The sequence below is a fragment of the Myotis brandtii genome, unplaced genomic scaffold (genome assembly GCF_000412655.1).
Source record: "Myotis brandtii unplaced genomic scaffold, ASM41265v1 scaffold324, whole genome shotgun sequence".
NCBI classification, from domain to species: Eukaryota; Metazoa; Chordata; class Mammalia; order Chiroptera; family Vespertilionidae; genus Myotis; species Myotis brandtii.
The window spans coordinates 524398-540661 of NW_005362439.1; the positions used below are offsets into that span (position 1 = coordinate 524398).

Below are 16264 nucleotides of genomic sequence, written 5' to 3' on the forward strand. Positions count from 1 at the left end.
AGGTGTCTATTTAGGTCCTTTGCCCATTTTTTGATTGGATTGTTTATCTTCCTTTTGTTAAGTTGTATGAGTTCCCTATAAATTTTGGAGATTAAATCCTTATCGGATATAACATTGGCAAATATGTTCTCCCATGAAGTGGATGGCATTGCACTTTTAAGGTCAGTTAGTACATAATCATTACTTTAAGACCTACAAAGAACTTCATTCCGCAGCAATTGCTGAATGAGAACAAGTCTAAGGAGCTGTTATTTCTGTTGAAACTATTTCTCGTCTTTCCTAAGTAGAGGACAGCACAGGACAGAGCAGGTGAGACGGCTTTACTTGTCTCAGGTGCAGTCATTACAACCTAGGTCTCATCCGGATTCAAGGAGTTCCATATGCTTCTATTAATGTTGTTTCCCAAGAATCCTCTTGTAGTAGGACAGTATTAGCTCTCCATTTCAAAATTTCAGATAAAGAATCTAGACATAGAGAAGTAAGTTGATTTGCCTGAGTTCATATGGTAAGGCTGCAGTTAAGGCAGAATTTAAATTTATTTTGTGGAATGTCCCTTTTGGAAGGAGGTATGTAGGACTGTCACAACCTCTGGAGATGGAGATCATAAAGATATCTGTTCCCAGTATGATTTCTTTCCTCCTATTACTCTGTGTGGTACCAAGCCCCATGTGCCACCCATAGTTACGGTTTCTTGCTAATATTTTAAAGTATGTTTGCACAGCATGGTGAGCAGTTAAAGGATACACTTTTGTTCACTTCATGATTTATTTTACTACCTTTTCTAAAAGACAGATTGTCTTACTAGATAAATAAATATCATGAAATTGTGAGGTAGCTAAAATGGTCATAAAATAAAAACACAGTATGTTTCTAAGTTACCTGTTTATTTTTTTAAAAAGGTTTTATAGTTGCATAATTTGAGTGCAGTTGAGTGGAACGGTAAAGAGAAAGACATACTCAAAAAGTCACTAATGTCTGTGAAAGGACAGTGTTATCTGTATTTTCCACCCAGGTACCTTATATTTAATACAATGTACCGAATGCCTCCTGTACGGTAACTTTTCTTACAGGCAGAAGAAAGAAGACTTTAGAATGAAATAAAATCCTATTAGAACAGGGATAGTAGGAATATTTTTAGAATATTCCACTATTCACAAAAACCATTTTTCTAGCATCTGTTACTTTACCTTCAACAACATAAAATTTGAATTCTAGTTCCCATTACAAATCAGTTTAATTATTATTTATGTCTTAGAAATTCATTATGTAATAAGCACATGGGTAATACACTTATTTGTTATATGGGAGGATGGTATGGTAGAGGGAGTAAGATTTGGGAGCAGACTGGAGCAGCCTGATGGGGATTGTTGAAAAGCAGAGGTAAGTGTTGATTTAACTGAATGTAGTATCTATAGTCTGTTTTTATAGTGTAAGAGTGAAGTCACACAATCTCCTAAAATGTCCTTTAAAGAGCACACAGCAGACTGTGAAGCTGATTTATAAATATACTAATTAATTTATAATTTAGATATGCTAAACAGTTTAATCTGAAATAAATGCTATTTTCTTCTAAGAGACTTATGGAAACATACTCTGTATTGTCTCCAGCATCTACGCGCTCACACAAACATGCACGCACACACTCTGGAAGTTGAAATTAGGCAAATATCTGGATAACTTCTGAGAGCCAGTTGCTCATACTGGAGATTCTGAGTTGGCTATAGCTAAAAGGCCTTTGTGAAAAGAGATTATGTTGGGATAAGTTCTCATTCCTTTGCATCCTGCCATGCGCCAGGCAATGGTCTCATTTAATCTCAACAACCCAATGAAGTGGGTACTATTAGTAAACTCAATTTACAGATGAGGAAACTGATCTACAAAGAGGTTAAAAGGGATTTAAACTCACTTAATTAGTTTGGCTCCCATCTGTGCTCTCACCCACTGTGCTCTACTGCTGAAAGACCTACATGAGCCTGGCATTGGCTTTACTTGGCTCACTAATTAACATGGCTCGTAACATTTTCTCATGCCTCTCAATTTATTTGTGGCATTTCTTTAGTATAAGTAACCCTAAAAATCCTAAGGTTCCCAACCAGGAGTCTCTTACCACCTTGAGATTCAGAAGGTAAGAATGCTGTTTTAAACAAGTGGTTACCCAACTCTAGTCAGAAAGTAAATATTCTTCCTGGACCTTTGAAGGCAGAATTCGTATGAGAAGATAGGAGACTTCCTTAATCTTAGAAGTGATAGGAATTTCTGAGAAGTTAGTTTACTCTGAAAACCTGTAGCCATGGGAGAAATTGTGCCTTTATCCCTTAGAAGACTTATACTTTGGCAAGTATATTAAACATTTAGTTATTTCCCAGAAAACCCTTTTAGGATACATTAATGTTAATAACCCAATTTATGCATATAATATTCTAAGCACAGAAAAAGATGTTGATATGTCTTAAGATCTCATAGCAGTTCCAGAATCAGAAATATCCTCCTTGGAGTTTTATGCTTAGTTGGTATTGCCTCGCAGTCTCTTACTTTGAAAAACCAAACTGCCAGGATTTGAATTAGATGCTAAATGCTTTGCAAGCAAGTATAGAGCATTAAGCACAGAAAAGTGTTCCCATTTTCACCTGGGACCTTGTTATCTAAAGCATTTCATTTAAATCCTTTTAAAAAAGTCGTATCTCTCAAGGTTAGTCTAAGCCATAGACTCTCCTCATTTTTGCATCAGCAAAAAATAAGTCATATGCAAGGAAGATGACTTGCTACTTCATAGGTAGGTGTCTCTCCATTTTCCCTTCTCCAACATTTTCTTGTGTTTCTTTAATGAGAACATAATCTCCACCTCTGTGGGGAGACAAGTGATATTTTTCCATGTAAGCAACTTTATTTAGTTCCCCTTTGAGCTGGAGTAGACCTATACTGAAGGAACGGAAACTCGTTCTTCTTGGGGTGCTTCAGTTCTTCCTCAGACAACTGGAAGGAGTGGTTTAAAATTAGACAATTTGGCTTTCTATTAGCCAAGATAGTTATGTAAATCATATCAGAATGCTAAAGCAGTCTTTTTTTAACTGTCACCCTAAGAAAATCAATATTAACGGTTCTCATCTTAAAAGAATATAGTGTTTACTTGATCAGTTTGATTCTGCTTACTTCCAAGAAATATCGGAACATAAACTTCTTACTCTTCTTTTTACTCACCCAGTTCTCCCTGGTCCCCTCCTCTGCTCTCTCTCTCAGAGGTTTCAGCCCCAATTTCCTGAGTTGGAGGATGAGACATCCTTAGAATGCACAAGGTTGGCTTTAGGAGAGTGTGTGGGTTTTGAGGTTGTGCAGGAAGATTAATTTTAACTTTGGGATCTTGTGCACATCATATCTTATAAATTGTTCATGAAGCATTTTAAAATATTCCAGACATTTAAAAAGATGAGACCAATTAAATTTTTATAATGAGAAGAGGGTAGTAGAGAAAAATAAGAGACGCAAAGGTTGGAGGAGGCAGTCAACTGCAGAAAACAGCTGGAATTTCACTCGTTCCAGTATTAAAGGTTTGTCCTTTGCTTTTGTAGTGTTAAGTTTTACTCTACCTGTGTCAAGGTGCAAATGCTTTAGAAGCTAATTCACCAAAGCTGAAGGCAGGAATATTTGCTGGAAATAACATACGTTTTAAAATTATCAGCATCATTGTCATCATTATTTCCTCTCTGCTTTCAATAGTCATGCTTATTTACATCCCGATTAAGAATTATCTCTTGCCCTGGCCAAGTAACTCAGTTGGTTAGAACGTCATCATGATATGACAAGGTTGTGGGTTCGATCCCCAGTCAGGGCACAGATAAGCATCAACCAATGAATGCTTAAATAAGTGGAACAACAAATCAACCTTCCTCTCTCCCCCTTTTAAAATCAATAAATAAAAATTGGTTAAATGCGCTTCTCTAGACATCCTTAAAAAAAAAAAAAGAATTGTCTCTAAGAAGTATGATGTTCTTCATAGTAGACTTTATGCAATTGAGTATGTAGAGTTGTTATCATTGCTCTGTTTTATTTTAATACTCATCTGTAGTTTCCCCATACTTACTTACCTGCACACATTAGATGGCGAAGCCAGAAGTGGAGGCAATTCAGCAACCTCAGTACTCTCTCAGGAGAATCTGGAGAAAGAAACCAACTACTATTGCTCATGGCTTTTCTATTAGCCCTCCATGGGCACATATAAACCCGCACCCCGATAACTTCCCTCTCGTCTCCCAAACACAAGTCAGAATTCCTGTTCCTGTTGCTTTGCTCAGCGAATCATTCCTCCCTGCCTATGCCTTCTCTACATTTTCTGCTACTGTAGAAGTGATGACTAGTGGAAACCCATGAGACTTTAATAAGATAGAACTGATTCAAATCCCAGACCTTCCATTTACTGTTAAGTTACTTAATTTCACTAAGAATCGGTTTTCCTTACCTATAAAATGAAAGTTAATATTTCACAAGGTGTTTTTGAGGAGTACATAGAAGAAAAAACGCAAAGGAAGCACTCACCAAATATTAGCTCCCTTTCTTGTAGACTCCCCTTTTAAGTTTTTCCTATTCTTCAAAATTCAAGATCTGCCTACTCAAAGCTTATTCTCTGAAGGACTTATTTGGCACAGTATGCTAGCTCATTATTGTTTGCTATCCTGTATTTTACTGTCTCCCCAAGTTGCTTGCAAGTTTCTTGAGAGCTGAAGCTCTCTTGAAACAGAATCCTGTTTTGATGTAGCCTTGTTGAATATGGTAGCCTCAGATATGTGCTAGAACTGATTCAAATCCCAGAGCTGCCACTTACTGTGTGATGGTGCAGAAATGGAAAGTGACTCCCCACACATGTAGTCCCCTTACTCTAAACTCAGTGAGTTGGGAAAGGTTTTGAGTCCATCATGTTTCCCTGGCACAATAAGGGAAATGGCATGGGAAGTGCTTTCCTAAAATGTGGAATCTATAAAGGAGTCATCAAAGCCAGAAAGAGACTTCTTGTACTCCCCCTGCTGTAGAAAGAGCTTGATTGGGAACATACATCTCTTTGAGACAACATTCTCTGGAAATAAACTTTTAGAGCATTTAAAATGTCTGGTAAAGAAGAGAAATTACTTATACACTCTTACCCAAAGAGAAATAGGAAAGTTATAGGCTTCCACTGAACACGCATCTTCAGCCCATATGCGCATGGAATATAAGCAAGGAAGAGAAGACCTGTTGAGCTAACCAGATCGCTGCTACATCAGACACAACTTCCCCTACCAGAGAAGACCATCAGGTGGGGCTGGACAGCAGCTCTTTATCCATATTAACATACAATCTCTAAAGGAGTCGAAGCTCTTCAACTCCCTGGCAAAAATGTAAGAGGTCAGGCTCACCATACATATCAAAGTACCCAAGAGTGCTGCAATTTCATTCAAGATCTGAAGTTTTATGCGTCAGTAAATTTTCGTGTCCATGACCAGAACTTGTTTTCCAAAAGAAAAAGTCCCCTTTGTGATATTGCAGCCTTAAAGGTGGACTCCGCTACCACCATCCTCCTTTACTAGTAAGTCTTTGGTTTTTAATTTATAATCCTTTATCTTTTGATATGTCTTTCATTTTAAGTTATGAGACAAAAATGCTACATTTCTCTGCTATAATCTATCTCCAGATTTATTTAGCTAGAAGGCAAACTTTTTTATAATGTTTTTGACTTTCAAGGAAATCTTTCGCAGTCATTCATTATGTATGGAATGAGACCTTGGGACATGATCTTTGTTGTTACAAACCGCCCCGCCCCCCGCCCCCAAATACTTGGTCCTTACAATAGCCTAGCAGGTGAATCTTGAACTTCAGTGCTGAATCTCAAGTCACAGAGGGTGATCTGGCTTTGGGCTCTCCAGATCACTGATTTTGTATGTTCTGCTGGAAAAAAACTGACACTGTTGCCTTTTTGCTCTTGATGCTTAGGGACCTTGAGCCGTTGGCTGCAGAAGAGAGATGTTTCTAATGTGCTGTATCTGTGTCTCTTGTCATTGAGGTAATTGTCATGAGAAAACCCCGGACAACAACCATGACAAACAGAAATACTTTGACAACGCCCAGTCACTGGATGCTGCTGAAGAAGAGCCCTCTGAGACAGGCACAGAGGAGGCCCCCGTACTCTCTGTTGAGAGTTCAGGGAGGGACTCAGATGTGCTTAGACTTGAAAGTAAGTTGATTTGACCTGAGCTGTGCTTCTGGGGTAAAATCAACTCTCAGGCTCTAAGGCTTTTCTCAAGAGTTTGTTTCCTTCTTTTATTACATTGTAGTTTCACGAGGGTGCCCCTCCAGTGGGGAGGCAGAAGACAAACTATAATGTGAAAATGCTCTTCACATTTCTTTCTTTTTTCTCTGCCTCACTATCTTTTGCTAGAACAAATTTGATATGTTTATGTACCAGTCTTCTTAATGTCATTAGTCTATTGAGTAAGTCATTGAAAAAAAAAGCAAGATAAGTTGTTTTGACGCTAACCCCAAAAAATGTAAAGATTTGGAATAATGGCATACCTACCAGGCCCCCCTCCTAAAATCCCATTCTGTGACCACATTTTGAGTCAATTCTATAACTGCCAAAATTACTGACTTGTTTTTAATACTTATCCTACTTAACCAAAATTTATTGCATTTGGAACTATGCACAAGTCCCCACTTCTTAAATTTCCCTCCTCCTCTTGGCTTCTGGGACATCACTTGCTCTTGGCTCTCTTCCTATCTTCAGACATCTTTTTCAATTTCTTTCACTTTGCCCCTTATTTGTTAATTTATCCAGGATCTTAACCTTGGTCTTCTTTTCTTATTCCTCTGTTATCTCGTGGTGTTTCATATACTTTTTAATATACCAGTGATTCCTTATCTGTATTTTCAACTAAGATATTCTCTGAAACTCTAGATCTCATTTCTTCTCTTTTAGTACCCCTCTTTATCTGGATGTGCCACACACACTTAAAACTTAACATATCCAAACTTGAACTTGTCCGCATTTTCACCCTATTTCCTGAATGGCTTCTAATTTCTGTATTCCTGCTTTGTTAATGGCATCGCAACTCACCCAGTCACCACTATACTCAGTCAGCTCCTAAGACCAGTTGAATCTTACCTTCATCTATTCCTTCTCCCCTGCCTAAGTCAGACTTTCTTCATTTCTGCCTGGGCTGTTAGAGTGGCCTCTTAGGTTGGTTCCCTGTTAAATTCTAGTCTCTTACTTCAGTCTATGTAAAGAGCTAGAGAGGGAGAGATGAAGGGAGGGAGGGAAATAGGAGGGGAGGAATAAGAATGTCACCTCCTCTGTGAAGCATTCACAAAGGACTCCAAGCATTTAGTTGCTGCCTTATTTCCACTTTCTGTCAACCCACATGTCATACAATATTAGTCGCTTGTATGTCTTATCTCCCATCAGACTATAAGCTTCTTATATACCATGTCTTATGTAACTTTATATTCCTGTGTACAATAAATATTCGTTAAAGTAATAAAACATGGCATTTGCCTTCCTATATAGGTCAGATTAACATATTTACCAATTACACAGTCTTGTTCCCAAGTGGAATTGTATATAAAAAAATGATTTCTAAGAGAAGCAATCTAGACCCCAAAGGAGAAGTTGTGACCTTCACATTTGCAGGTTTAGAAAATTGGTTTCATCAGTACTACCAGAAACTGTTGGGCTTTAAGAAAACTCCCTCCCATTTACTAACTCAAAAGAGATTGGCTCTTAAAACAGATGGTCATTTATTCATTTACAAGGAAGCAACTCCTCTCCAGTACCTGACAGACTTCTGTCTCTTTCTGGCATCAGGCACCCACATGACCAAATGGACATCAGAGGTTGCTTGATAAATGTACAGTTAACACAAATGAAACTGAGTCATGTTCAGGGGCGTTTTATTCAGTTTATAGAAACAGTCCCTTATTTCAATGCACTACAACTCCCCACTGACCAGAATACTCATGACTACCAAATTAGAGTCTTTGTTCCTAGGACAACTCAAAATAAAACCAAAATCTTGCTCTTGGTCTCCCTGATTTCTGAATACATCATTGCTTAAGACAGATTATAACCTGGTGCTTACGTTCTTTAGTTCTGTTCCATCGCCTACTGAGAATATAGTACGGTTGCCCTGGCTGTCCCTCAGCATCGTGCAAACTGTCTCCTGGTGTGGATTCCTCTTCATAATCTATAATATGACGATGATTTTTACTAGTTTTACTATTTGTACTTTTTAAAAGTTCCTCCAAAGGTATAATACAAAAATTATTTAATGTCTATGCTTGGCTTTTATTATAACACACTATTTGTATTAAAAAATGGAGTGTTTCTGTCTCCGATGACCACATCTTAGGAAGCCCACTGGTCTGAACATGCCAGCTGGTACAACTGCAGTCTCCATGGACTTGTCAGTATCTAGGGGAATTTCAGAAGAAGGTACTCCCAGAATTTAGACAAATGAGGGAAAAAGTTAGTAACCTCTCTAGTAACCATAAACGGTTACGATAATCACTACCTTTTTGTGGTACTTATAATTTACAAAGTATTGTGAATTATGTATTAATCTTATGGATTTTATTACTAAGCCCATCTGATAGATGAGAAAAATTGAGACCTAGTGAGCTTAGATACGTTGCCTACGATATTCAGTAGGTAGCATAATTAAAATTATTCTCAGGCCTTCTGATTCCGTAAACTGTCCTGCCTCTGGTTCTCAGAAGTAGGGGTTGATGGATTAGAACTCTATTTTTCAATTGTAAGGTCATTTTTAAAGAAAAGTAGAATCTGTCATCACCATTATATAATGCAAAGAACATTTTAATGTCAAAAAGGTACAAAGACAATCTCAGAATAAAGATGAGTCTAAGTATCTGGACATGTGTTTGTATGTGTGTGGGGGCATGTGTGTGTTATAACTTTACATGTGTGTCTTTATTTTAAGTACTTGCGCTGAGTCCTTTCACTTTTCTATGAATGTGCTCTGCTCTGAAAATCTCTTAAACGGAGGTGCCCAGGCTTAACCATGAATCTCCAGGTAGTCTCAAACATGGCAAGATTGTACTGGACTTCTTTTTCTCTTCCTTTTTTTCTTTCTGTTTACTGCCCCTCCCCCCCCAGTTTTTCTTTCTCTTTTTAATCAGGGCAACATATGCTTCTCTCCATCATAGCCCCTAGTCCCTGTGATTCTAACAGGTTACCTAACGTGGCGCAAACTCAACTTTAAGTTTTCCTGGCACTCTGAGATAGGATTCATCCAAGTGAAAAACCGTGAACTCATTATAAGCCTCACTGTGGGTGCTCATAGTCCCTTCATTTCACAATTTTTATTCTCCCTTCTTCGATATAGAAATGGTACAGGTTAATGAAGATAAAGAAAATAACAGAGCAGGGGTCTCAGTCTCTGTGTTTTGAATTTATACCACACCATCTGTCCCACAAGCAGCACATCTAATATTACTTTTTCCTCTTGATTCAAGCACAATTTAAAACCTTCTGAGATTCTGCTTCACTCCAGACCACTCACCAAACCTGACAATTCTATATTACCAACTGCTTATTGAATAATGTCTGAAGATATGTTCCTCCATGCATTCTAGCCCAGGCTATAAGCTCTATGAGTTATTATATTCCAGGCCTTCAGCACATTGTTAGAGACACAGCAACAAATGTTTAAAAAAAATTAATGAGTAAGCATCTAAAATCTGTCAACTGATGGTGGCGCCGATTCAACATCAAGAATCCTCAATTTGGGGTGCAGTGAAGAAGGAAACTATTCAGTGCAAAGAGCTCCTTGGTGATAGAGCACAGGTCTGCTCTGATGTGCTCTAGTGAGGCATCTAGCCAGGAAAATGCAGTCTTGGTGGAAAGGGAAAGTGCACTCTTGGAGTGAGGGTAGCTGGCTTATATGGACAAAAGTCCCTGCCCTGGTCTCTGATTGGTCTGTCCTCATGCAAATGGGGACACCAAATCCTTACATTTTGATTGGTCCAAGAGGAGCTGTCCTGACTGGTCAGAATAGAGCTGCTCTGATTGCTTGGAGCTGCACAGCTCCAATTGGATGGGGAAAGCCCAAGTTCTATTGCTTGAACTAGGATTCCAGGAACTCCTTTATAAGAGCTGGCTGAGATGGCAGGAACACAGTGCAGGCAGGCAGTTTAATGCAGACTTCTCCCTGAAGTGCAGTTTGCGTGAGAAACCCCTGTGTAGAAATGGCTGCTAGACTCTTAAAATTTGAGCCTAGTTAGTTACAGTTGGGTTCACAAATCCCAATGCTTTATCCTATTGCCCTTTTCTAACTCCATTGTCTTTGTAGTAAACAGCATTCTGTGTCATAGTCACAGATTCCAAAACCACATGCACATAGTAAAACCCCCACTGTTTCACCCTGGCTGGTTTGGCTCAGTGTAGAGTGTTGGTCCACAGACTGAAGGGTCCTGAGTTTGACTCCAGTCAAGGACACATACCATGGTTGCAGGCTTGATCCCCGGCCCAACCAGGACCACATGCAGGAGGCAACCAATCGAAAACTCTCTGTCTCTGTCTCTCCCCCTCCCTTCTACTCTTTCTCAAAATCAATGGGAAAATATCCTCAGGTGAGCATTAACAACAATAATTTTTTTAAAAGCCCAACCACTGTTTCACATTAAGCCTTAAAATCTGGAAATCATATTTGAATTTACCCTATTCTTTATTTTTCTCTATTGAAATTTCCTCACATACCTCTTCCCCTCCTTTATCCTCACCCTTTATCCTCACCCTAAATCAGCCACCCGTTATATAACTCTTATATAGATGATTGAAATACCTTTCTCATTGGTCTCTTTATCCTTTGTCCTGCTCTCCTTCCTCCCTTCCCACTCCCAAATACACCAACTGATTTACTACTCTAACCTTCACAAATACTATGACTTTCATCTTGTTATTCTTCTGCTTAGCCAACAAGAGGCTCTCTTTACAAGGAATCTTCTTCCAGACTTTCCCAGACATTCTCAACATCTCCCACCTCCCCTAAGTCTCTTATCTGCTGAGAGTATCTATATACACTTTTTGTCCTAGTTAGTTTGAAATTAGTAGTGCCTGCACATGTACCTTCCTTATGCCTGTATCTGTTTGTGTGTATGGGTATGTGAGTTTGTACATGCTTTTTTAGTGTTGTCACTCTGGGGAGTCCCCTGGCTTTCCATTCTATCTAAATCCTGCCACACGTAGTCTGCCTTCCTTTAGGAGGCATTTTTTGACTACAGTCAAATATTTTTTCCCCTTGCAAAAAGTATTTAAATGTACTTGTTCTCTTGGTGTTTAACGTGTATAGTTTTGTGTCTTCAACTTGATTATAAATTCATTTAATTGCTCAGGGTCAGATTCCTCCGGTTCCTATTCCTTTTGTTCCCACCTCCATTGCTCATACGTGTAGATGGGCACATAGTGGGCTCTAGATAAATGAGGACTGGTTTATTTTTCTTCTAACTCAGCACATTTATGATCTCCCTCCTCCTCACCTTTATGTAGTGTCACCCCACCCCAGCAGCCTTTGACAAGACCTACCGGCTGCCAGCAGCAGAAGCCTGCAGCAAGTTCCAAGCAGAGGAATAACACGATGAGAGCCATAGTATTTATAAAAGTCAGAGCAGTGAATCAGTTGGTGTATTTGGGAGTGGGGAGGGAGGAAGGAGAGCAGGACAGAGGATGAAGAGACCAAGTTTCATAGTCTCTATTTGAATATTGATTTTCATCAATGAAAGCTTCTTTCTTTAAGAACTTTTAAATAATGATATATATTCCTAATGGTAAGGGCACAGGGAACCATTAACCTCTGGGAACTCTTTGCAACTAAACAACATAAATGCTTTCTAAATAGTAAGCAAGGCTTCCAAACACAGCATCCATATGCCACTCTAACTATACACTGGACAATTAGTTCCCTTTGGCCAAAAGCCACTTTTGTTTAAACCCATATTCTTGGCTATGGCCAAATTTGCCAAAAACCCCTTTTCCTTCTCAGGACCAGGTGCAAGCAATCCCATAGTATCCTTAGGAGAAGGAAGGAGAGGAAGCTAAAATACCATGAGGAATACTTAGAGACAACAATGTTGCTACAAGTCCAATGACAGGTAAATCTCTAAGTTGCTATTTGGGATCCCCATAGCAACCTTGTCCAGCTGCTTTCCTGGGTTAGCTACTGAGAAATTTGTAAATGACATAAATGCTGCTCATTACACTAAAGACATACCTACTTTTTTGTTGCTCACCATTGAGCTGGGTTGGCTATACTTTAACACATTAAAAGGTAAACCTTAAAGTTTAAAAAGTTAGCAGGACAAGGAAAAGGCAGGACCTCACAAACCAAATTATTTCTGAATTCCCATTACTTCATCCTGTGCCTACTGTGTCAGGTAAAATGTTGGACATTCAGGACATAGTAACAAACAAGATAGAAACTGAAAATTAAAACTGTCAACCCTGCATTTATACCACTTGTCACAAATTTAGGCAAGTAGCCAACCATTTTTATCTGAATATTCTAAAGAAAAGCTTTTGCAAACCCTTATTTTACTTTATACTTGTTTCAGAACTCCACTCATCATTATCATCATCATCATCATTAATAGAAACCAGCAGAACGGTTCAGAAAAATCTAAAAGAAACTTCCTTAAAATGACAGTTGTACATTTTGTACTAACTTGTTAAAAATAGAAGAACCCTATAGCTTTTTCAAGAAAGAATAACAGATTTCTGGTGGTACTGACAACAGACCTTTCCATTCTCTGGAGGAATGGGGAATGGGAGACAGATGCTACCAGAGGTAAGGGTGACCCTGCATCTTCTGTGAGGAGGGCTCAAAGCTTTGCTATTGTTAGCCATGCCTCCTCAGAGACTAATACTGTGTATTTCTAAGAGGGGTTACTCACAATTGCTATATAGGTCGATACGGATATGAGATTCCTGACCATCATCTTTTTAATACCATGTTCTAAATCACCGAACAAGCTAGAATTACCAAGCGAAGATCACTGGAATAATGTAAACTAGCATTTTATGAGCAATCAGCTCCAACCTCTCATGTTTTCAGTGAGTACATATTACAAAAGCAGACATTTCAGTTTGTTCATTTTTGTACCCTTTCTACTTCCAAAAAGGATTAGAGGTAATTTGCATAGAACACACAACATAAGATTCAGCCATTAATTCAAAATGACATAAGTAGTAAATAATTTATTTTAAGGAAGACATTCTGTTAAACTCGAGTAATTTTCCCCTAACCTTCCTAGTTAGCTAAGCATAGAGGGAACTTTTAGGGTTGTGTAGCCTTCAGTTTATAATAATGGAAACGTAATGACTTCTCAGGAGAAAGAATCTTTACTCAGCCATTGTAGTGAGTCTTTACATAAGAAACTTGAGCAATATAACAAGTAATATCTTGATAACCATTTTAGGACAAAATTGCTATTTTATTACATTTAGCTATTTCTTATATCAGCCATTAGTGAAAATGAGAACCTTCATGTGGAATGAGGGTAATTTCTCATTAAACAAATCATTGTTCACTTAAGGCAATTAGACTATGTGATCTGGACATCCAGTTGTGGTATTTCACATGCCCATTAAACAAATCATTGTTCACTTAAGGCAATTATGTGATCTGGACATCCAGTTGTGGTATTTCACATGCTATTTGAATAAAGCCTGAAGAACCCCACATTAAATAACATAATAAACTATCTTTGCCATATGTGCCTTATATCTAGAGCAAGTTGGTGTTTTTGGAAAAAATACATATATAAAATAGCCATCCCCCTGCTCACTAGGGACATAAGTTGTGACTGCCTGCCATCTTGCTGCTGCCATTGTTCTCAGCCAGGCTCTTGACAAATGCTACATGATAAAGATGATATTTTATTATGGATTTTGAAGATGCCGAATAGCATTTTTATGAAAGTGGGCTAGAGAAGTGCCTCTAACCAGAGCCAAAACTTTTCTCAAAAAGCAAGGTTGGAGCCACTCAACCACTTGAGTAAATACTATGTAATTTTTAATAACATACTGGCACTTGAATTCCAGGTACAGTAGTCGAAGAAAGCAATGGTTCTGATGAGATAGAGAATGCAGACGAAACCAAAATGTCGGAAGAGATCTTGGCTTTGGTGGATGAATTTCAACAGGCCTGGCCTCTGGATGGCTTCGGGGGAGCACTAGAGATGAAAGGGCGGCGTCTGGACTTGCAGGGGATACGGGTACTGAAGAAAGGGCCCCAGGATGGAGTGGCCAAAAGCTCTTGCTATGGAGACTGCAGAAGTGAAGACGATGAAGCAACAGAATGGGTAAGAGTTGCCAACTAAATTCTTACCAAATTGTAGCACAATCTTTGGGAGAGGGGAGCTCCTAGTTTTAAAGTGTGATGTTTCTCTTGGATATATGGCACTACTTTGCTCCACACTCCAGTCAGCCTTCACGTTGGAATTGTAGTGCAGGAAGCATGTCATGTGACTTACGTATTTCCAGCTCTTCCTGGAAGGAGAGGAAATGGGATGGGAGTGAGGCCACACTCAAAGCCCTTATATACAGACATCTTAATTTTCAGTTTCCTCTGTACATTCTTCAAGGATAGGTTACTATTTTTATTTCACTAAACATTTTTTATTTAGACCTTTAAGAATTAAACTGAAGGAAAAAACTTAACCTTACTTAGCACAGGTCTGGTTTTCCTTAAAGCCAGTATCCACAGATTTGATCATTGGTCTCATATGTCCCTAACATGTTTCCATTTCCCAGATCACATTCCAGGTCAAGCGTGTGAAAAAACCCAAAGGAGACCATAAAAAAAACCCTGGGAAAAAGATAGAATCCAATCAAGCAGAAAATGCACATCGCTCCCAAGCAAACCTGGAGATCACTGGCCCAAAGGTGGCATCTCCAGGGCCACAAGGTAAATTGGAATGTTTTATATGCCAGTTTCTTCCTTCAGATTTTACTGTCTCAGTTCTCACGAAGGATATGTTTGTGACTTAAAGTAGACCAGAAGGTAATTGGGCTAAGTGAACAAGAAGCCAGTCATTGATATGAAAAGTTTGTTTTGACAGTTTACTTCACTTTTTTAACATTGGCTATTTGGCTTCTATTGTTATTATCTTGAGCTTAAATATCCTATTGATTCTTAACTTGAAAGTCTAGGTTAATATATAAAAATGTGGGTTTAAGACTGACTCCCTGGGCTCAAACACTAGTTTTGCCATTTAGTTCCCTGTGCCTCATTTTCCTAATCTATAACATGGGAATAATAATTGTGTCTGTCTTGTAGGTTGGTTGTGAGGATTATGAGTTCATACATGTAAAGTGCTTTAAATGAACCAGGCACATAGGGCTCAATATATATTTACTACTTAGTAACATTTTTGTGTGCCATGTATCTCTTTAAGTATTAGATAAATGCTTTAGCAATACTCCCCAGGAAAAATGCCAGGAGTGGGGACGTCCAGCCCACTGGCCATATAAGGCCTGCAAAATCATTTGGTCTGGCTCTGCCAAGGCATTAGGAGTGAGTTAATTAAATGTTTGGCCAAATATAGCAAGCTAATTTTTAACTTGCTAATTTTGTATGGCCCACGAATGATGTTATAAATACCCAAATGGCCCTTGGCAGAAAAAAGGCTCCCCACCCCTGTCTAAAGCATGGAAGAGACAAGAGAAGACTGTATCCCAATTTTCAAATAAATATGGATTCTGTCCACTCCAAGTAATAAGCTTCATGATGAATTCTGACAAAGTTCTAAGCAAATTATATTTTTAAATATATTTTTTATTGATTTCAGAGAGGAAGTGAGGAGAAAAAGATAGAAATACCAATGATGAGAGAGAATCATTGATTGGCTGCCTCCTGCACGCCCCCTACTGGGGATCAAGCCCACAACCCGGGCATGTGCCCTGACTGGGAACTGAACCAATGACCTCTTGGTTCCTGGGTCCATGGCTCAACCACTGAGCTACACCGGCTGGGCCTAAGCAAATTATGCAACAGTTAGTTTGTGAGTCTATGGGGGTAAAGTAGAAATCACTAAGGATCATTGCAGGTTTTCTAAGAACTAATACAACTGATACATAACTAATTTCATTCTTTTTTTGGTGAGAGCTCCTAGACTGGAAAACCAGGGAAGTGCCATAGACAATAGACATAGTAGAACTGGATTTAGCAAAGCATTTAGTAGAACCTCTTATAATATCACTAGAGGCCCGGTGCACAAAAATTTGTGCACT

At 38.7% G+C, this 16264-nt stretch overlaps 1 protein-coding gene across 3 annotated transcripts in view; it reads left to right on the forward strand.

The window, feature by feature from the left end:
• The window catches only part of TTC17 (tetratricopeptide repeat domain 17), a 77700-nt gene that overhangs the window by 42882 nt on the left and 18554 nt on the right, over window positions 1-16264 (forward strand). For 2 of the 3 annotated variants that reach the window (XM_005870736.2, XM_005870735.2), the window contains exons 17-19: window positions 6029-6199; window positions 14075-14334; window positions 14786-14939. In XM_005870736.2, coding sequence (XP_005870798.1) covers window positions 6029-6199; window positions 14075-14334; window positions 14786-14939 — 585 coding nt within the window. The remainder of the gene's footprint in view (window positions 1-6028; window positions 6200-14074; window positions 14335-14785; window positions 14940-16264) is intronic. The other variant, XM_005870737.2, reaches the window with a different exon arrangement.